This window comes from Sturnira hondurensis, unplaced genomic scaffold (assembly GCF_014824575.4).
Source record: "Sturnira hondurensis isolate 20B ecotype Veracruz unplaced genomic scaffold, ASM1482457v3 Scaffold0008640, whole genome shotgun sequence".
NCBI lineage: Eukaryota > Metazoa > Chordata > Mammalia > Chiroptera > Phyllostomidae > Sturnira > Sturnira hondurensis.
Window position 1 is genome coordinate 5913295 of NW_028081271.1, and position 22956 is coordinate 5936250.

At 45.8% G+C, this 22956-nt stretch overlaps 1 protein-coding gene across 1 annotated transcript in view; it reads left to right on the forward strand.

Annotated features, from left to right (window-relative positions):
• SNX25 (sorting nexin 25) overlaps positions 1-22956 on the forward strand; it is an 85784-nt gene that overhangs the window by 59575 nt on the left and 3253 nt on the right. Inside the window, exons 8-18 of the mRNA XM_037055176.1 lie at positions 3077-3208; positions 4146-4418; positions 6682-6846; positions 8142-8273; positions 9231-9371; positions 12144-12257; positions 12862-13026; positions 15279-15396; positions 18827-18893; positions 21676-21857; positions 22365-22465. Coding sequence (XP_036911071.1) covers positions 3077-3208; positions 4146-4418; positions 6682-6846; positions 8142-8273; positions 9231-9371; positions 12144-12257; positions 12862-13026; positions 15279-15396; positions 18827-18893; positions 21676-21857; positions 22365-22465 — 1590 coding nt within the window. The remainder of the gene's footprint in view (positions 1-3076; positions 3209-4145; positions 4419-6681; positions 6847-8141; positions 8274-9230; positions 9372-12143; positions 12258-12861; positions 13027-15278; positions 15397-18826; positions 18894-21675; positions 21858-22364; positions 22466-22956) is intronic.

The following is a 22956-nucleotide window of genomic DNA, read 5'->3' on the forward strand; positions in this document are numbered from 1 at the left end:
AGGAACAAGCTTGCCGTGCTATCGTAAACTTAAAAATCTAAGGTAGCTGTTGTTAACATCAGACAAAATAGACTTTAGAATAAGGAGTTTAACCAGAAGAAAAAAGGGGTCAAAAATTAGTGATCTTCATCTTCAGTCCCACAGATCAATGCTAAAATAACTAAAAGGGAATAAATAATGTAACAACAGAAACCAGTGCAATAGAAAACAATGAAACCAAAAGGTAGGTTCTTGAAAAGATCAGTAATATTTATCCACGTTAGTTAGACTTAAGGAAAAAAGAGAGGAGACACATATTACTAGTATTAGAAATGAGAGAGGGCATCACTATAGATCCTACGTACATTAAAAGGGTAACAAAGGAGTACCATGAACAACTTTAAGCCAATAATGTTTACAATCAAAATGAAATAGACAACCCCTTTACAAACACAAATTACCAAAACCGACTCAGAACAGAGTGTCTGATTAGCCCCAGAAATGAATGTATTAAAGAAAATGAATGAAAGAAAGTGAATTCATCCTTTAAAGCCTGCTCACAAAGAAAACTGCAGGCTCGGAGCCTTTCCCTGGTGAATTCTATTCAACATTTAAAGGCAGAGATGATACCGATCTTAACTACGCCCTTCTGATAAAACGAAGGGGAAGGGGCTCTTCAGCTCTTCAGGATGCCGGGGTGACTGGTGCCACACCAGGGAAAAACAGTACAGGGAAAAACAAAATGCTGCTGAGCAATAGCATCATGGCCCTAAACAGAAACGTCCAGAACAAACTCGTAGCCAGTCAGATCCAGCCATCCATACACAGGAAAAGTACTCCAGTATCTGTTCTCCTGGCACTGGGTCCTTAGTGTAAATGTTGCATACATCATTTATCTGCAATTCTGTTGTCAGAGCTGGATGGAATGCAGACTTTTCAAACAGCTTTGTTAAGGTGTAATGACACACAATACACTGCATGTATTTAAAGTGTGCACGAATACATTTTATCGAGTGTATATACTCATGAAATCATCATCCCGGTTAAGATAGTGAACATATTCGTCACCCCCCGATGTTCCTGGTGCCCTTTGTAATCTCTTAAACCCACTTGAGACCCACAGATCTAATCCTTTCACCCATGTTTACCCAACTAGAAAGTCGCCTCTTCGCTACCCTGATTTTTGGCCTCCAGCATCATCTTTCTTAGCCAGAATCCTGGTTCAGGCTTTTCCTGATTAATTTCTGATGTTGTCTGTTGTGATTCACAACAGCTCTCACAAGTCTCACAGCAACCTGTAGAGCAGGCAGTACAATCCCCATTCTACAGATGGAGAAACCGAGGCTCAGAGTGATGGAGTCACTACAGCCAGGATTCAGACCTACGTGTGTGTATTTGCAAAGAGTGTAGGTGTGACACAGTGAAAAGCTCATGCAGGCTTCAGGAGAAGGAAAAACAAATGCGGCAGAGAACTTGGGTTTATCCACCAGCCAGGATACGAGGTATATTAGGTGTTTAATTATCCCTGGGATATATTTCTTCTTGTTTATTTGGAGATGGTTGCAACTTTTGGGACTGAACACAGAAATAATAAGAGAATCAGAAGATGGTTTGGACTTAATTTTGCAAATATGTGAATTGGTATCCAACTTGGGATTTATTTGATCTGAGTGAAATTATCCTGGGAAGACTTCCTTAAAATGTGTCGAATGTCCTTCACGCTCATCTCCTCCCTATATTAAAAATAAATTGCTTTCTGAGGGATCTGTCATCCCTGGCTAAAGTTGGGATAAATCCCTTCCAACCCCTCAGGAGCATGGACAGTTAGCATTTGGACTTCACACTGCTTCAGTGGTATGGTTTATGTAAAGGAAAGATACATGCTACAGTCTCCCACAGTTAGTAAACTAGCTAAATACCACTGATCTGCAATGATTATGGAGAGTAATTATTAGTAGTCTACAGCAGTGGACGGCTGTCTCCTTTAATTAGTGACCAGAAGTTGTGGGAAAAGGTGCCTGTCCCTTTCTGCCCAAGGAACACATTTAGGTGTTTACTGTCGGTAGCAGGAGAATTGAACAGGCATTGACACACACATCTGGTTTTAGATGTTACCGATAACATTCTGAAAATTTTCTGTTACAATAGTAAGAGTCTTTTAAAAAGAATCTTAAAATGTTTTCTTTTCATTGCACATGAGTTATATGTAGGTGCTATTTTTAAATCTTATTAAGAAGCAAGGTTGGGGGGTGGGATGGGATGGGAGCAATAGACAGAAAACTGTACTTGAAAAATAATTAAATAAAAAAATTGAAAAAAAAAAAGAAGCAAGGATGTGGGGCTTACATGTCTCCTAAAATAATTCCAGGCATTTCTCCTAGTTCATTGAGTTACGAATTATAATGAAGGTCATCTGCTCTCTCATCCTACGGCAGTCCATGCTCTCGCCTGTTCCTGCAGTGTATTCAGATAGTGGGGTTTTGTTGTTTGGTAAGCTCGCAGAAGGATGAAGAAGTAGTGTGGGTATTTCCATACACTGGAATGGTTCAATTCAATGATGCTTATAAAAGGTTTTTCTAATGAACGTGAGCTGTAAACAAAAGGGTAAAATAGAAAATCATTTGTAGATTCCCTTAGCCGTATGAAAAGAGGATGGGAAGCAAAAACGCAAAATTATTACCCTCCAGCTTCCTGGTCTTGAATACATTTCTCTTCGGTTTCTCTGTTATCGGCATCTATTATTTTTAGCAGTACATTCCACAGGGCAGGGTTTTTTGTCTGTTTTATTTTCTAGAAGTGTGTCTGATACAGAGTAGATACCAAATAGATCTTTTACTGAATGAGTGAATATTATAGAAAATTGGTATTTATTGAATGTGTGCATTTTGAATGTTTGGTAACCTTTTACCATTTAAAATTTAGGAGAGCGAGAGAAGTACTATACTACATTGTCTATGGCCTTAGAAAAACAAAGCATTAATTAATTTATTAATAAATGTAGAACTTAATTAAAGTAGAAATGAATCCATTGGAAGTTAAAGCAAACCAATGTTTAAAATTTGATTTTTCAGAACTTTTTCTTAAATTCTCTTAATAGATTCTTCAGTTTGAAGAGATCTTGGCCAATGCTTTCTACCGAGAGCACTTTGGAACATACATGGAAAGGATGGACAAGAAAGCTCTGATTAGTTTTTGGGAGTCTGTGGAATGTCTAAAGAATGCGAACAAGGTATCTGTTTAGACCAAGGAATGTTAATCACCAGCTGGTGAAAACTCATACGGTCTGCCCTGTGTCTGTGTTTCTCAGTGGAGCTGTAAGAAAATACATTAAAAGAGTATTTTAAACCAAATATAATACTGGCATTTTGTCCTAGCCTATGATGGTAAATAAAATTAGATTTTTATTTTTATTTTACAAAAGATTATTTTAAATATATATTCAAAGGGGAAAAGAAAGATCTATAAATGTGCCAAAACAGTAAATTTAGTAAAAGGTAGTTTCTTTTTAACACATCATAGAAAGGCATATACATACCCACATTGTTGTTATAATAAAGTTGGTCTTGTCACCTACAACTCCATTTTATAACCTTGTTATTCTTAATATCATAATGTGCATATTTTATACTACTGTTTGTTCTCCTTTGGTTTTCTTTAAAATATGATTGAGTTAAGGAACACAGAAAAACATTTTGATTACAGATGCCCCTTAGAATGAAAAGCCCAGCAATAAGCATTGCGTTTTGTACAATACTTAGCAGTTCCTCAATATGTAGTTAAGAATTAAATTAAAGAATGTGAAATATATGTGTGTGTTTATGTCTATAAATATACTTAACAATATGTATAACATGTATAGTATGTGTGTTTTGTGAGGCTTATGAAAATAAGCACACAGGGCACTGTGCACATTAAATCACTCATTTGTACTTTGTTGCTAGAACTGAGTTTCACCCGTTGTCAGCTGTTCAACGCAGTGTTCACGTTAAGGAACTGGTTGTTTCCTTGGCCCCGAATGTGCACTCAAAGGCCGAGCCCAACCCTGGCGTGTGCCTGCGTGCGTTCTCAGTGCCTTCCTTCCGGCTCTGAGAATCAGAGAGTGCAGAAGAAAGCAGTTCTCAGAGACGGGATTTCTCACTTTTATCATTATTTTCTTGTCTTTTCAGACTGAAATCCCACAATTAGTTGGTGAAATTTACCAGAATTTCTTCGTGGAGAGCAAAGAAATACCTGTGGAGAAATCACTGTACAAAGAGATCCAGCAATGCCTGGTAGGAAATAAAGGCATTGAAGTGTTCTGCAAAATCCAGGGAGACGTGTGTGAGATCCTGAAGGACAGGTATTATCCGTCGTTTATTGTCAGTGACCTGCATGAGAAGTTGATGATAAGGGAGGAAGAGAAGCACGCCTCGCAGCTGATTTCTAACAAGGAGGGCGTGGTGAGTCCCGTGCAGCTCTCTGCTTCCTTTTCGGCGCCTAAGCTTTGCGTGTAATTAGGCGAGCACGTACTGTGGAAGCCAAAGGTGGAGGGCACCTTCATCTTTTAATGTACAGGACTTTCAGTGGAACTCGATGTTGTGTTACCTCGTTGCTTCCGGCCTTACACACTTCTTTCTTTGTCCTTCTGACCACAGGCTGCTGGTTCCCAGCACTGAGTCACAGCCCTCTCCGCCTTTTGTCTGCCTGAGAGACACACAGGGTTCAGCTCCTAAAAAGTGGGGGCAGAAAGTCTGTGAGGGGAGCCGTTCGTGGCTTCGGCCAGGTTAGAGAATCAGTGGAATTGTACCATCCACTCTGAGGGGAAATGAGGAGAGGAAGAGAATGTGGCCGGAGTCATAGGAGATATTTTGGAGTTAAGAAAAATCAGATGAGATGAAGATGTTCTGAAAGGAACCTTGCTCAGCCACACTGTCAGTGTGATTTCCACCTAGTGTGCTAGGTCATGTTGGGTAGCCCCAGTTGCCATCTCTCATTTCCTGTTAGTGACATAGGAGTTTTAGGATTTGTGAATGTACCAAGGGAGCAAAGTGTTTTAGAGTCATCTTACGTAGAAAGAGTACAATTTATCTTGGATTCTTTCTTCCCAGTTCACTCTGTTTCAAGCCCTAAGGACCAAAGGCTTGCTCTTGATGACATTAGAATCTCGCATCTCCGAACTGTGGTTAAATTCATTCATTCAAGCTTTTTTGAAGAGAGAAAGCTTTTGTTACTTGATTCTTTACCTTTTCAGAGTACAAAACCCACTAAACTGTTTGGTCCCAAGCTCATGACTGATTGCATTTTCTCCTTAAGATGGGCCAGTTTGTTTTAACTGTGTTATCTCTTTGCCTAAAAGTTAAAGTGGTTAATAATGCAAGTGCTACAAAAGAGGCTATTCAAATTAATAAAAACATCAATACCTAACAGATAGACTGAACAAGAGCTTGAACGGACACTTGATATGAAAATTCATAGTAAATGGACATGAAAAAAAATGTCCAACTTCACCTCGGATTCAGAGAAGGGTATTATGTATTGCCCTTTCATGTGTTACTGCCCTTTTGATAGTTCCTACTCTTTGTTCCAATAATTCCCACTTCTAGAAATTTATTCTACAAAATAGCTAAAAGGTAGAAAGAAGAGTATATACAATGGACTTTGATTTAGTACATCTGGGAAAGCAAAAACGTGAAATCAGCCCCTAGCAGGGGCAGCAATAGGCCTCTGCCTCAGTTCAATGATCAGTTCATGAAGTGCTGGTTAGGCCTAAATTACAATTTTGAAGACTATAAAACCTCACTATATGCTGTGTTGTATGGTACATGAAAAGGCAGACTACCTCCTTGAGTGTACACAGGTGTAGAATGATGTCATAATGGTATACTTATGGACGAGGTTTAGAAAGAACCTGCACAAATAAAAACAGCTTGGTTTTCTATGATTACAATATCTTCTTTTTCTTTGAAGAATTTTAATTTCCTGTTTGTTACAATGAATAAATTTTGGAAGGGAAAACTCTGGAAGGAAGCTAAGGAGAAAACTAGCCAGCAGGGAGTTCTGGCAATCCTTCTCAGCGCCCTCCTGCTGCTGCGGCTCCTCGGGAGTCTGGTTAATGAGCCCTTCGATGATCTGCTCAGAGTTTTCCAAGTTACACTGTTCTTGGTGAACTTGAAGTCACGGTCAGAAGCTAACCATTTTACTAGAAAAACAATCTACCTGGTGATTTATAAAATACATCTTCAAGAGAAGGCCCGAACAAAGTATATACAGAAAGTACTTGGACTGGTGGGAATTTGAGGATTTCATTTTAAAGGGACTTGCATGAGTTGTTCATAATATTCTTAGGACAGCGAAAGGAAGCCCAGCCTGGGTGTGCCTGTCAGAGACCAGGCCCAGGACAGTCGGGCTGAGCTGGGGACATGACGGTGCTGTCCCGGGTTCCATGCAGACCCCCTTGGGTGCACCCCATTGGGGAAATAACAGTGTTATTTGCACATTACTAAATGATGGGGTTTTTTTCACTGCAATTCTGAGTACTCGTTACTTTGGTTGCGAACACTTTAATTTTTCACTCTCCTTGACATCCCACTATAGATTCTTTCCTTATTGGAACCTAGGACTTTGGAGCGTGCGCTGTGGTGTTGTAGCACCTACGAAATAGATAATAATTACTGAATGGTCCGTCTCTGTAAGATACGGTGGTCACGTGACTTCTTTTCGCAGAGCCTGGGAGGTGAGGCTGCTGAGGAAGCCGTGGATGAAGGCACCAGCCAGATCAATGAACAAGCCGGGTTTGCTGTAAACAAACTACGAGAACTAAATGAGAAGCTTGAGTATAAAAGGCAAGCTCTAAATTCTATTCAAAATGCACCAAAACCTGACAAGAAGGTAACTCTTTTGCTTTCAAGGTTGTTGTTGAAAGTCTCTATTTTTTTAATTTGATAAAAAGCAATTTTTAGTTTATGTTGAGAAGTATCACTGTTTCTTTAAAAGGAATTTTACTGTAAGTTCTACAGTTGTTATTATTATTATTATTATTTTGCTTCTAGTAAGAATTAGAAAGTTACTTGTTTCTAATATCACATGATTTGGGTTTCTTTCCCAGTCGTCAACTGTGAGTAACTCTGTTCTCTTCTCTGGCGAACCTGCAGTACCTTTGGGGAGGGGGCAAAGCTTTCCTTTGTACCAAGGTCATTTCTGCAAGTGAGTTAACCGTACTCAAGGATAATCTGAAAATTTTAAAATTTTCTTATAAATGTGGCAAGTAAAAATAGAGAACCTCACAGAATTGTGCAAGAAATAAATTATTTTGCTAAAATCCAGCAGAGTTTGTAGATTTAAAAATGTAAATAGCATCTTGCTAACTGGCGTTTCTGAAACCCAAGAGGTGGTGTGGCCTTTTGCTTTGTGTTCATGCCCCTTTGGAGTCCGACAAGGACGTTTCTGCCATAGAGGTACAGCTGGTGGTACCCTTTGGTCTGCCGAATGGACCCCCTCTGGCACTGTCGGAGTGTGTGCTCAGGACCTCCAGTCACCGATGAGTGAGAGAATGGTGTTGCGGTGGCCGCTGGGAAGCACCATACTGTTTTGATTAATGTAGCTTTGTAGTAGGTATTGAAAATTAGGAGTGGGTTGTCTGACGTTGTTCTTTCCCCAGGTTGTTTCGGTTCTATAGTTTCCCTTGCGATTCCATATGAATTATAGGACAGATTTTTCTGTTTATCTAAAAAAAACATTGTTGAGACTTAGACACAGATGGCATTGAATCCCTAGATTGCTTTGAGTAGTATTGACATTAGCAATATTCAGCCTTTTAATCCATCAACATAGGCTATCTTTCCATGCATTTATATTTTTCTTTACATTTTTTCATCAGATTTCTGTAGTTGCTTTTTTTTCCTTGTGTCTGTCACGCACGTGCCCACTTTCTGTTTTGCTGAGGAAAGTGTTCTGCAGTTTTGGGTGTAGAAGTCTTTCACCTTCTTGCTTAAGTTCATCTTATGTAATTTATTGTTTTCGTGCCATTGTAAATTCAGTTGTTTTCTTCATTTCCTTTTTGGATTGTCTATTGTGTTTAGAAATGCACCTGACTTTTGTGTGTCGGTTGTGTGCCCTGCTATTTTGCTGCCCTGTACGGCATTTTACATGGTTCTGTAACTCCCGGGATGTTCTCCCCGTGGCAGATCGTTTCCAAGCTGAAGGAGGAGATCATTCTGACGGAGAAGGAGCGAAATGACCTCCAGCTGCACTTGGCCCGGACGGATTGGTGGTGTGAGAACCTGGGCCTGTGGCGGGCCGCCATCACCGGCGGGCAGGTAGGTCTGATTGCCCTTCTTCCCCATTTGTTAGGAATGTTTGACTTCGTAAGACGAGGTGTATCCTGGAGAGTTAAAGTCGAGGACAGGAAACTTACGTTCACTCTTCGAGACTATACTTGCCCTGCCTTCTTTGTATGTTTGCTTGGGCTCCGCCATGACAGGGGCCTCTCCCAGCCTCTCTGGCAGAGGGCCCCACGCAGACAGAAGGCTGTCTGTGTTCACCAGAACCGTAAGGAACTTCAGGTGGGACCGTGGGTGGAGGGAGAGGACATTACGTCTCCCAAGGTAAAATTTCATGAAAACAGAAGTCATGGTTGGTGGATTCCTGAAATTGAACTGGGGAAATCCTCATCCTTCTCTGAGAGGTGTTGGTATACCCCCCACCTGTTGGCCTGCTGTTCATTTGATTTTCCAAGGGAACATAGGATGTTAAGTCTGCCGTATTAGTTTTCTTTAAGTCTGCCAAGTCACCACAAATTTCATAGCTTAAAATGACACCCATTTATGAGCTCACAATTTTGTAGGCCCTCAGTCACAATATGATGGGTTCTTGGCAGAAGTCAGTTGCCTGAGGTTTCTCCCTGTCAGCTGGGGGCTGTTCTTAGCTAGTGGAAGTGCTCCTAGTCCTTTCCTTGTGTACCTTTCCATCTTGAAGCTCCTTGTGTCCCCAGTCTCTGCGCCTTCCTCTTCCACTGCTGGCCCGAGACATCTCTCTGCTCTTAAAGGGTTCATGGGATTAGCTTAGACCCACCCAGGCCATTTTCCTGTTTGCGGGTCAGCTGTGCCAGGCAGCATCCTAGTTGTGAGAACAGAAACTGTCCCAGTCCCAGTCCCAGGGATTGTGCAGGGCGTATAGACCAAGGGGAGGAGAATCTGGGGGGATGTGTAAAGGTCAGGCTCCCCATGCTTTGTATTGTTTTTGTTGTGTTGGTTTTATTTTGTTTTGCTTTCAAGGTTACCGAAGAGAACGGGGAGCAGATGCCCTGTTACTTTGTCATGGTAAGCTTGCAAGACGTGGAAGGAGTTGAAACTAAGAACTGGACCGTCCCCAGAAGGCTCAGTGAGTTTCAGAATTTGCACCGGAAACTTAGTGAGGTACGGATACTCACAGAACATTAGAATTAATGAGCAACAAAAGGCATAAGAGCTTGTTTTGATTTTTCCCCATAGGGAAATGGATTCATCTTTTTTCTTTGCTGTTGATACTGACAAAGTGGCATTTTCGACCTGGCATTTAGAAATTATTCATAGCTCAGATCATCTGGTCTTGTGTAAATCCTTCAGGACAGATGATTGTCTGATCTCCGTTGTGAATGGGACCCCAGAGAGCCCCAGAGCTGGAAGAGGGCCAGGGACCATGGAGTGGCCGATGGAGTGGCCTGGGAACTGCCCTCTGGGACCCCGCCGTGGGGAGTGAAACCAGAAATGGGTGGCAGCAGTGATGGGTGGGGGCCGCAATGGGAGGAGAGTGGGCTGCCCTGAATTTCATCACAAAGCCCGGGAGTCAGTTAAGTGTCGTGACTGAAAGCGCACCCTGGAGCTGGACTGCGCCAGCTGGGACCCCAGCGTGACTCCTTACCACTCTGTGACCTGGGACTTGTCACTCTGCCCCTCTGTGCCTCTCATTCCTTGTCAATGACACACAGATACCGATTGATAGCACCTCCCTCCCTCATCTCGGACTTGTGAGAATAAGGGGATAGATGAGTACAAGGCATCCAGGAGAGTGGGTGGCACGTACGGGGCGTCACCGTGTTAGCGTTGTCCAAGGTACCGAGCCTGCTTCCACAGAGCTCGTGTTTCGGTTTTATGTGTGTGCGTGTCATTTATACAGACTTGTGTAGATGCACGTGTGTTGTGGGTTGCAGCTTAGCACATCTTTCCTACTGGGGGTTTGGTTAAAACTGTTTGAGAGCCACGAATCCAGGTCAGTTCTTTGATTTGACAGTTGGAGGAACTGATGCGGATTGTTTAATTGACTTCTCATAGGGTGTGTGCATGGTGGCCAAACCAGGATTAGCATCCAGGTATTCCGACTTCAACTCCTTGTTCTCCTGTTTGCCTCAGAAAGGTCACCTTCTTTAACTCTCCCTGTCCCGGAGGCATCGCCCTTTACCCCAGCAACAAGCAAGTTCTTCCCCCACCTCCACTTTCACTTAGGCCTGTTTGTTCTCCACTCTGAGAGGACTCCCGCCGGTCAGGCCCTGCGCTCACCTCCGGAGCCTCTTTTGCAAGTGGAATCTGCCTGTTCCTTTAACCTCTTCTCCTAGGGTGGTTTTTTAACATCCTTCGAATCACCAGCTTCTGAGTGCTATTACTTTTTCAATGCTTTTAAAACCATGGTGGCCAAAAGCTGAATGTTGTGCTTCAGCGTTTCTCAGACAGACTGTGGCCACGCCAGCAGCGTGGCCCGCGAAACAGTCACCCAGCGTAAGAATAAGTTTTTCCCAAAATGTCGGGTATGGTTGACACTGCAGGAAAATGCATCGTTTGCCCCGTGACAAACCCTGGCGAAGCCAAAGCTTAGTATCGATCCTATTTGGTGATAAAAAAAGAAGGAAGGAGAGAAAGGAATTTAGGGGAGACAAAAGGTGTGTGGAAGAGAAAATGTTCTTTGGAAAGAGAAACGATGAAACTGAAGCGCCAGAGGAAACAAACTGTCGAGGCCCCTGTCTGCTGTTTTCATCACTTTGTCCCCCTTCCTCTCTGTGGCCTGATGCCTGGTTCTCTCTCAGCCCCGGCGTTTTCTGTCGTGTGAGTTTTCCCTGCTGAAAGTGCCCTCCGTGTGAGCATGGTGACAAAACGCACATTTCTCCAGCCCCTGGTGGTTTACTCTCCCCTTCCAGCTCTCACCTCACTTCATTCAACAGTATTTCTTTCTACACCTTGCCCCGCATTTGGGCACCGGTTGGTATTGCCTTCTTGGGAGGTGCCCTTGTGCTCGGGGAGCTCCAGTGGGTTGTGTGGGAAACACCAGTGTTCTCTTTTCCACCAGCAGAGCGCTTGTTACAGGTCACCTGTTACATGTCCTTTCTTGCTATGGCCAGGCCCATGGGGTGGGGGTGGTGAGGGGCCTAAAGGCTGTGGCCGGCCTGCTCTGTGCTCACTTGCTTGTCAATAGCACTTGAACTTGTGCAGCTTCTGCAAGGGCCTTAATGAAGGCTGGTGTTTGGCAGTGGGGCCGTCAGGGGCCTGTGGGACCCACTCCCTCTTCTCTGAGGGGCACGCTGGCAGCGTCCTATGGCATCTGGCATAGAGAGCACCACCTTTGTAGCGAGGTGGGTTTGGGCTTTAATCCCTGGTCCTGTGTATTCTCACACAGGAAACAGGAACAGCCCTAACCCCCACCGTGTGGAGCGGCTGCACCTGCCGGGCTCTGGTACAGGGTCTGGCACAGAGCAGGCCTTACTCCACAAAGGAAGTCTCCTGTTACTGTGTGTTGACCTATATTACTAGTATTATTGGTAGGTTTATACTCTGCAGTGTGCCGTTAAAGGCAGTGATAGAGCCTCAACCCAAGTTATTCTTTCTTTCCATTGTGTTCTTTTGTCAACTTGGATAACTTTCAACAGCGACGCTGTAAACAGAGCCCCCTGTCCTGTGCGCCAGGTGCATGGTGTGCAAATCCGCCCGACCTGCCGGGCTTTAGGGTTCGTGGGTCCGGGCATGAGGTTTAGCATTTCCGTCAGATGCCCCGTTCCTCCAGATCCCTTGAGCCTGGTTAGAACCGGTAGGTTTTCAAGGTCTTGAATGTCAGAGGAACGAGTGCCGGAGGAAGGGCCCTGGTTTGTCCCGCTTGTAATTCCGAGTCTCTTTTTAAGAGTGAAGTGTAGTTTCCAAAATCTAACATGTACTTTCCCCCGGCAGTGCTTCCCTTCTTTAAAAAAAGTCCAGCTGCCTTCTCTCAGCAAACTGCCTTTCAAATCTGTAGATCAGAAGTTTATGGAAAAGTCAAAGAACCAGCTAAATAAGTTTTTACAGGTAAGCGACTGAAATGTTTGGCTGTGAGAGGAAAAGTAGCTGTTTGGGGTTAAACCGTCATCATTCTAAGAGTCTGCCCATTTGCCTCCTGTTTTCAGAGGCCACGCCAGATCCTCGGAATAACTTTTTATTTGTTTGTAATTAAAGTGTGCCATCCATACAGGAAATGCAGACATTGTGTGTACGGTTCTCTCTGTTTCCGCAAGCTGAACACACCCTTGTAACTAGCACTCAGTCTGGAAACAGCCAGTCACTCCCGTTCCCTTCCCGTCCCTGCTCCTGAACTGGAGGCAGCCGCGGTGCAGACTTCGAGCCGTGTGCAGAGGCAGAATCTGGTTGCACTGAGCTGGTGGACCAGAGCGAGTCCGTCCTCTGCACAGCAGCCCCGCCGAGCAGATTGGTGGGGGCACCGCGGCCACACAGAGAGGAAGGCGTGCCATTACCGTCATGGAGAACCGACCTAGTATATTTTATTCCAGGGGGCAAGGGCCGTGGTTTTAGGCTCAGAATTCTGGGGGGAGTGGATCACCTCTGTTACTGTGGGGCTGGTGGCTCCGCAGCGCGTAGCCCCGCAGAGGAGTGACTCACCCCCTTTTTTCCGCAGAATCTGCTTTCGGACGAGAGACTGTCTCAGAGCGAAGCCCTTTATGCCTTTCTGAGCCCTTCTCCTGACTACCTCAAGGTCATTGACGTGCAGGGGAAAAAACCCACCTTTTCATTATCCTCATTTTTGGAAAGGCTCCCGCGTGACTTCTTCTCCCACCAGGAGGTGAGCTGTCTAGAGCCTATGCCATGTGTGGGCACATTTAAGCCAATGTCTGCTCCAAGGCGGTTTGCGGTAACATGCTCGTGGGAAGCATGCTGTTCACGGGGCAAGGCAGAGACACCCGTTTTCCGTCACTGTTGCTGTCGTGTTTTCCGCACCTGCCTGTGCCCCCTTCAAGCCGATTGGCAGCATTAGGATTCAGAAATGAAAGGGTTCATGAGGGCAGGTCAGTGAAATGCAGTGGGAAGTTCTCAGGAACCCCAGCAGGCAGCTGCACTAGCTGGTCTCGGGTGGGGGTGGGTGGAGGAGTTGGCACTTCAGCGGAGGGGAGGAGGCGGGCTCCGACCAGGGGCGGCAGGGTCTCCGCCCTGGACTAATGGACGATTAGGCAAAGGCTGGGAGGGGCAAGGCCCTGCCAGGGTAAGGAATGATTTTGTAAGAATTTGTGTGCATATTTTTTAAGTCTTGTAAGAGTTTATTTGAACCAAACTGAAGACAGTTGCTGGGAAGCAGAGTCCCAACAGACTGAGAAAAGGCTCCAGAAAATGTCAGTTTTGCCGCTTATTTTATACCTTATTATCCAAGGAGGAGACGTAAGGAGAGTAACAGGGACTCCGTTGGTGAGTAGGGAGGCGGGAGAAGGCCAGGTTGGGAAACCAACCGAGATGGATGAGAAGTGACACACAGAGATGCGTGTGTTACCTTGGCGGGCACGGGACGGGGACGTTCACTGCACTGCAGATGGGCCACAGCAGACATGCGGCCCTGTGCTCAGTGCCAGCAGCCCTGCCTGGGCCGCTCTCAGAAGAAGTCTGCTTTGGCATTTCAGAGAGATGTCATCTGAGACACACCAAGACAGTAGACCGTTTCCAAGTTCAAGGTAGACCTTTGTCAAGGAAGCGACAGGCCTAGGCCATTGGCTAACCACCACGAGTGGCTTTTAGTTATATCCAGACCACCCTGTGTGGTCCCTTTGGTCACCAGGGTCGTAAGGCCCCCCCGATGGGCCTCCCCTGAGCTTGTCGGGTTTAGCATGTGGCCCCTTTTGGGCCCACAGTGCCCGCATAATGGAGCGTCTGTAAAAAGCCAGCAGGACGGGGCTCAGGGAGCGTCCAGGCCGATGAGCATGTGGGGTGCGGGGGGTGGTGAGCCTGGAGGGACGTGGCAACTCCACTCTCCTTGCCACACGCCTCGCCGCCTCAGGTGCGTGCTGGTCAGTGTCCTAGACAGTAGCCTTTATAATAAGCTGGTGAGTGTAAGTGAATGTTTCTCGGAGTTCTGTGAGGTGCTCTAGCAAATTACTCAAACCTGAGGAGGGGGTCCTGGGACCCCCGATTGACAGCTGGTTGGTGAGAAGAACAGGTAACAACCTAGATGTGTGATTGGTGTTTGAAGTGGGGGCAGCCTTGTAGGATTGAGTCCTTAACCTTGGTGTCTGATGCTAATCTCTAGGTAGTGTCAGAATGTAGTTAAATTTGTGGGGCACTGGACAGTCTCATGAGAATTGCCTGGTGGTTTTTTAAAAAAGCACATGGGAAGGCCTGTACCAGGCAGCCAGCTCCCCTTTCAGGCAGGATGGGGCTCTCCCAGTTACCACCCTTCCCCTGGCTCCCGACCTGGTCACCATAGGCATCTGAGCTTGTAAACATGGTTTACAAAGGGGGTTAGAGAAGCGCCCACGTCTGCCAACGTCACTCACCCATTTCTTAGCTTCTGCGTCCATGAGTGGGGCGGTGAGAGTCTAGTCCTGAGTGGTCCACAGGCTCCTTCAGTCTCCAGTCTCTGCTTGAACTTCTGCTTCCTCCATTCTCAGTAGACAGGAAGCCATGGTCTGCCTCCTAGTGTTGACTTAAGCTGGATGGGGGGAGGGTGCTCAAATCCCACAGCAGAGAGCTCGGCTGGGGTGGCTCAGTGGACTGAGTGCTGGCCTGTGAACCAAAGGCTGCTGGTTCAGTTCTGGGGTGGGCACCAGCCTGGGTTGTGGGCCAGGTCTCCAGCAATGTTTCTCTCCCTCTCTTTCTCCCTCCCCCCTCTCTAAAAATACATAAATAAAGTATTTTTAAAAAGTAAGTACTGGGGAATGGTCACATACATTTTTTCCTCTTTATTGAAAAAGCCTAGATGTCTGCATGTAGGAAAGTTATGTGAGGTTGCAATATTAGCACAGAGCGAGGCGTCTACATCTAGAAGAGGAGAACAGCGCTACCACTTCGTTGGGTAGGTGACCTGCTTCTGTGACTTTTCTGTGCCCCCAGGAGGAGACAGAGGAGGACAGCGACCTGTCAGATTACGGTGACGATGTGGACGGGCGGAAAGACTCCTTGGCTGAGCCGTGTTTCGTGTTGATTGGGGAGATTTTTGAACTACGAGGAAGTAAGCCTTTTTGTTACCAGGTAGCGGCGTGTTCTGGTGAAGTGGTCACACACACACACGTTCACTGTCCCTTTGTTTCTGAATCACACACGGATTTATATTCATCCATTCATCCATTCAGCAAATCCCCCTGAGGGGCAACCGGACAGTGCGGTAGGATCTGAAGATGCAGCCTGAAGACAGACCCAGGGAATGCCTTGGTTTCTGTTCATATGGCTCAGCCCCGTGGCTGAAGAAGAGGCTGGTGTTGTGAGGACAGTTTTGTGGCCAGGGTTACAGGACTTCCTTGATGCCCTTCCAGCCACTTCTCTTTCCGGACACATTTTCAGTGTCACAGCTTGGTGGATGGCGCTGCTGGCATCCAAAGGGTGGGAGCCAGGGTTGTTGCTGAGCCCCTCATGCTACCCAGGTGAGCCCCTCCCCTCACCGTGAAGACTCCTGTCCCGAGTGACAGTAACGTCAGGTTGAGAGTCCTACCCTAGCAGTTCCTCAGATGTACTTAGAAGAAACAAGAGCAAAAATAGGATCAAAGCACCATTTTGTTAGGACCCATACAAGGGCCTCTCTCCTGAAACAGTGCTCAGGGAAAGGTCAAACTGCAGGACCCGGTCTGCCCTGAGTCCTAAGCAGGACTCCCTGCCCACCCACACCTCCCACGGCCCCCACACCGTGAGACTGGCATGTGCAGCCACTCTTGGGGCCTCGGTACTGGCTGGTGGTGTGGTGGCACTGAAAGGCCCCACTAACTGCCCTGAAGAGGAAGCACACGAGAGGGGCAAGGGTTTGCAAGGCCTAGGGGTACCTCCAGCCCGCACAGTGGCACCCTCTGGCATCCCAGGCTCTGTCTACTCAGATTAGCATCTTTTCCCTTGGGGCAAAGGAGGTGGCCGAGAGTTGGTCTCCTATAGGCAGTGGGGCTGTGCTTCCCTCCTTATATATCCCTCAGTGCCACTTCAGGAATTACTAGCAGATGAGAAACTTCAGGTGCTGTGTACACTCGAGCATGTCTGTGTGTTTTTAATCCTCAGTGTCTACTACAATGCCTGAGCCATAGTAGGTGATCCAGGAAACGCCTGGCCGGATGCACTGATGAGTGACCAGGCGGGGAGATTTCAAGTGCTGGAATTAATTGTCTTGGTTATTGAACTTTTCCTTTGCCCAGGCCAAAGCCTAAACAATCACCAAAGACCTTGGGAGCATACGTTTTAGATACAGCTGTGTAGGGGAAACAAAACCACATCAGATGTAGATTCTTCCTTCAGTTCATTTACAATATAAGGGTTCTGAAAATCTAACTCACATTAACTAGGAGACACAATTAAATGCAAAAACCACAGGCAAAGATTTATTTGTAAGGACGTTCATTTTTAGCACAATTTCAGTATCGAAAAGTTGGAAGTGAGGGATAAATTAAGAACGCTCCCTATGATGGAACGTCACCCAAGTATGAAAGGTCCTTCCAGATGGAGAAGCTGTAGCTGCTCATGTGTTTCAGACACACTGAGACGTGCGCAGCTGCATTGGGTTCAGCGCTGTCAGAAAACACTGTCCTCCACCCAGCACCTGACTCTTCCCCCGGGAAGTCAGCCCATCACGCTGAGGCCTCCCAGCGCTGAGGAGGAGGAGGAAGCGCCCTTTTAGCCTTGTGTCAGTGTGTCTCTGGGGTACGGAGATGGAGACACGGTGGCTCCGTCAGGGCAGAGTGGGGCTCAGACTCCCGTCTCCGCAGCCAGCAGGCACCTCCCCCTCATGTGCCTGCCCAGAGTGTATTTGGGTTGGCTGGTGACATTCCGGAGGGGAAAAAATAGAATGTCATCTATAATGAGATGTGATATTTGTGCCGTCAGCAGGAGCCTACAGTTGCTGCAGCTGTCTCTGTGGCTTTGAGCAAATGAGCCTTCAGAGGGATCATGGGGGCTGTTTTGGGGGGTGGGGGGAAGACAAGAAAACGCAGTCAGCAGCCATCAGTGACGGGAGAATCTGGAGCATGGCAGTTTCTGCTTCCTGTTCTAGTTCATATGTACGGAAAGGGAGCAGGAACAATACAGCCTTTTAAAAACCTGCGACCGGTCACTCGGCCGACAGGCCTTCTTTCTGGGGGGCCGTGTCCTCAGAGCCTCTGGCTGTGAGCTGCGTCTCCTGCCTGAGGAGGGCAGAGGGAAGGTATCATCACGGACAGACAAACTCCCCGGCCGCCATACCGGCCTCACCGAGCAGGTCCACTTGCTGGCCACGTGTCCTGAATGCCTTCAACCGTGTAAGGTGCCTTTAACGCAGGGTCCCGACTCCATGCCTTGGATCTCACTTGAAGGATTAACGCCACCACTTCAACTGGACACTTAGAGCCATGTCTTACGAAGTTAGACGTGACCTTGGAATGTTTTGAAGCCCAGCACCAAGCCCGTGTGAATTGCTGATTTTCATCTGCAAGGCTTCCCTTGCACGGGGGTGATTGCGAATTTGCCCTTTCAGGTTCGGTACTAGACCCCTGAACTTTTGTCTCCGTTACAGTCAGGTTTGAGTTTCTCGTTTGCGCATGTGTCAGTAGCTAGCCGTTTCAAAGAGTGGGGGTGAATAAATAGAAAATCCAGTTTAGATTCCAGTTTGCAGTGTTGCTTTGCCTTCTTTTTGTTCACATTCCTATTTTGTATCTGTAGTCCCCGAGGTAATAAGGAAAGTTTTATAGATTTGTAGAACTCCTCACAGTGCTCTCTCACACAAAGTATTGACAAGACCCTCAGAGCAAAACAAGCACATGTGACCCCTGTCCTTTTCCAGACCAGGGCACTGCGGCCCAGAGAAGGTGGCCCCTGCCAGCTGCACCCCCCTGCCCCTCCCAGGCCACAGCGCAGGTGCAGGCCAGCACTGGGTTCACCGCTCACTCAGAACCCGGCTCCGCCCACAACAGTGTAAAACAGAGAAACGCACCAAATGCTCTGCAAACTAGTACCCAAATGGGAGCAGCTAGGCCCACCGGTTCATTAATATTTCAGAACAGTTCTCAGCAAGGGATGATGCGTGTTTCTCGTTCAGAGAGGCATTAGGAGGTCGGGTGGCCAGCCAGCCAGAAATCCGGAACAGGAGCTGCACCGTCTTCTGGTGGAAACAGACTCGTTGCCCGGAGCCCGAGGACACTGGAGTGAAGCATCATTTCCGCTTGTTAGTTCAGCCATTGTTTAGCCATCAGAAAGCTGTAAAAGCTCTGAGTGTCATCCTGTTGGTTGCTAAGCAGAAAATGAAAAGCTGAGGAAGAGGAATTTTCCCAGGTAGAAGTTTGAGAATCCCGACCCACACTTCGCAGATATCACAGCCCCGGCTTGGCGTCAGGGCCCAGAGTGAGTCAAGTGGTGAGATTTATGCTGGGGCAGCTAGGAAAATGTCGTAATTACGGCCTCCCGTGACAATGCTTCTCCTCTGACTTGCGTTTTAGTGTTTAAATGGGTGCGAAGAACCCTGATGGCTCTTGTTCAAGTCACTTTTGGAAGGACCATCAACAAGTGAGTTGCACAAAATGAATGTCTGAATGCATGCCTGCTCTTTGCCTCAGTAGTCAAATTACCCGTGCTACAGTAGTCAGTGCCCTTTCATACTGAAGGCAGTTTATTTTAATTGTTGTTTCTGGTATGATTCTGAGATTGACCAGGGAAGCAGATTCCTGGAAGAATCGCTCCCACAATGCACAGTGAACGAGACGGCGAAAGCCTGAGCTAGTGCCGACGTTCTGGGGACGCGGCACGGAAGACAGTCTGTAAAGAACTCTTGCGGTCATGATGACCAGCTTGGGTGTCTCAGGCACAGCGTTTTTGTGTCACACGATGGGAGTCAGGTTAAGGCTTTGACCCTCAGCCAGGATGGAAGGAGGCCGAGCCTCGCAGGGCAGGTGTGTACTTGGAGGGAAGTGCAGACCCTCCAAGTTGCTGATGAGGTGGTCCTCTTGTTAGTTAATATCTGAGCATCATGTACCACTATTGTAAGCCACATGAATATTTTTATATCCCATTGTCTGTGTATCTAAATATGCTTATGTTTTTATCTAAACATAAAAGCTTCACTCCATACCCTGTATTCTTCAGTGGATAAACATCATGTCTTTCTCACACAGTAAAAATGTGAGTCGACCACTAAAAACAAGGGGAAAACATTGCTTTTTTGTATAGCAACTATGTTTTAGGATGAAAATCATATTTTTCCAGTTGAAAGACTCAGTTGTCAAGCAGATGCACAACATTAATGTGATAGTTTTATCACATGAATTTTTTATGGAAAACATAAAAACACATTATCTTTCTGTTCATTTGCCTATAGAATATATTTTCCTTGTGGTCATAAACACACCATTCTAAGATTTTTAAAACTGGTGTCGGTGACTTCTTTGTTCAGACCATAGGCTTTTGTTTTCATCAGAAAGGGGCCTGTTGAACCTAACAGCTTCAGTTGGGGTCAGCCCTCTTAACCTTAGTAGTGACAGGCGCTGGATAAGAAATTGCCTCGATGGCCCTGTTTGTCTCAGAACTCCAGGCTTGCTAATGTATTTCCCTTTTCAGTTTCAGCAAGTTTCAGCAAGCCATTCACGCTTTCCTTGCTTGTATATACGATACAGGCTGTGAATTCCTGGTATCACATGAGCAGCTGCGGTTTGTCAGTGTGGACACAGTGGGCACTTATTTTCATGGGGCTGGAGCAGAGGCCCGCTGTAGAATTTCCAGGCTGGTCCTTTCAATGGGCTTTTTTCTCCCGTGGAGGATGTATGGAGCCCCGGCCCCTCGCCCCTGCCCTCTGTTTCTTTGCCTTTAGCTGATGTTGTCACTTAAAAATAAGCAGCAGAACTTGCCTTGTACCAGCTGTAATCCCACATACCAGGATTGCTGCAGAAGCTTCCTACGGTTTTGGCTAATAGAAAGCCAGACCCAAACTGATGGAAAATACTTAGGCGATGGCCTTGGGTAAGAGTCACTGACCTAATTTTAACTTGCAAATGGAAGTTTTCTCACTTCTGTTCTTTGCGTAGCACCCACGAGTAACCCAAGGAAGGTGACAGACAAGAACCAGGTGTCTGCCTTTTTATGCAGGTTTTCTGAGGCTGACAGGCAGGTTGGTGGGTTTTCTTAAGTCACAAATCCCATTAAATTAACAAAATTATTTTTGTTAGGTATGAATTGAAATGTACGTTCTAAGCAATATAGGGAAGTAGTGTAGGAGACGTGCAGTCTCAAAACAGAATGAGTGGTTTTGACTCCACAGTCTTCAGACTTGAGTGGTTACTGTGTGAAGAATACTGGGCTCGGAGCCCTGGCCTGGTGGCTCAGTTGGTTGGAGCGTTGTCCTGTACACCAGAAATACCAGGCTTGAAATATCTATTTCAGATACTATTTCTGAGAACCTTACATTGTCTCTTTAAAAATCTGGTTGGGAAGTCAGATTCTTAACAGGGGCTTTAAATGTACTATTCATGCATTGAGTTTGAAGTTCCTGGTGTTTCTGGTACTAACAATCTGAAATGATTCTTTTCCCTTTTTCAACAATGAGACTTCCTGCTCCCACCGAACAACTACTCTCGGGTTCTTGGAACTGTATTTGTCCCTTGACAGCATAAATCCTGTCATTGGTGAGAAGTGACTCATAACTGATGAACTAGGGTTATGCGGAAGACCTGGGTTACAGATGAAAGCCACCTTTTATCATTGTGCCCAGCTGTCATTCCCGTGGAGATCTGACATGGCCGGATAGCGGTGTGTCTTTCCAGGGCCCTTCCCTTTGTGGTGAGAGGGGGCATGTCAGACGTGCACCCCGGGTCAGAGGACACCGCCTGGCATGGTCTGCCGGAGCAACACCAAGAGATGGAGAAACTTGGTTCTCCCCGGGACCTGAGGAACTCGGGGGTGTTTCAGACCACTTTTGACCACCTGTCAGTGGAGTTGTGTTTTCAGTTGTTGGTACCACGTCGAGGAGAAATTAGTATATCAGGTACTGAGTACAGCTGGAGTGGTCGCCAGCTTTGAACAAATCAAGCTTCTCACTGGAGAAGATGCTGCGTGGCGAACATTCGGAGAAGTGAGCACCAGAGAAAATAAAATGGAAGCGCCAGGGGTCAGTGGTCACACAGTATTACCAAAATAAACAGTAACTCTCAGAGCCAGAGTTTGAAATCCAATTCCTAGTTTATTTAATAAACATTTAGACCAGGCTGTATCTTAGCCTTCCCATTGATGAATGCTTTTTGAGAACAGAGTATGAAAAATTTTTTAAAACCTCATCCAAGAAATATTCTTCTCTTAAAAGACAAATTCGGGACACACTGAACTGGATTTTCAGTGAGCAAATGCTGGTTTACTATATCACTGTTTTCCGGGATGCTTTTTGGCCGCATGGGAAATTGGCACCACCGACCAAAATCAGAAGCAAAGAACAAAGTCAGGAGACAAAGCAGAGAGCGCAGCAGAAGCTGCTGGAAAACATTCCAGGTGAGGCCTGGGACCTGGCCCTGGAAAGTACAGCAATAAAGGGGGAATGTTAGCCCAGTCAGGTGCATTTCATTTCTCTCTTTCTTGGGAAACACTGTTTACCATGAGAAAGAATGATCACACTTAAAAAATCATGTCTTGCTCCTTGCTGAGAAATTATACTGAAATCTTAATAAGAACCATACTGCTTATAATTTTTAACTTAAGGGAGAAAAATGTTTTAGAACAGATAATACATTTGGGGTTTTAAAAGTCCTGCTAAAGTATACTGTTCCGAATGCTTAATTTTTAATTGGGTAGCAATGTATTAAAATTATAGTTTGTATAAATATCTTATATTGAAAGATTCTAAATAATCTTATTTTCTCTGTAAACATTTGAAAAAAACTTATCATTTGCGTTCCGCAGGCTTCAGTGCCTTATTTATGGTGGACGTGTTATGTAACTGACTATCCATGCATGTGCATTTTCCCAGTAACAGCATAGAATACAAACCTAATTTTTCAGATATGCTTCAGAGCCTTGTTGGACAGCAAAATGCCCGCCATGGAATAATAAAAATATTCAATGCACTGCAGGAGACAAGAGCCAATAAACATCTGTTGTATGTGAGTAATGTAAAGCCTACCAGACAGTTAACTGTTCCTTTGATTTCATGTTTCTACTCACGTATTAGGGTAGATTGAAATTCTTTACATTCTTAATCATTGTATTACTTGCCACTCTGGACCCATCTTCTCTGCTTCCTTTTTGTTTGTCTGCCTGTTAAATGTGGTTGAAAAAAAAAGAAATGACCCCCCAGTTGGTGCATCCTCTCGTTCTCATCCTGTTTGTGTCTCTTGACTTCTGATGTCTGTAACGTGACTCCTTGCTTTTCCTACTTCAGCCGAGCAAACCGTTTCCCAGGCGTCTGTCTGATCAGAGTTGGTGGTGTTAATGTCGTTGATGGTGTGGTATTGGTTAGCAGACCACAAGAGAACTATGAATTCCATCTCCTCGAGAGTGACTGGTTGCCCGAGAATCATCCCAGACCTAACATTAGACTTCACTCCTAAATGTAGGTACTTGAGTAAACCCTGCGAGAAAAAACACAATTTTG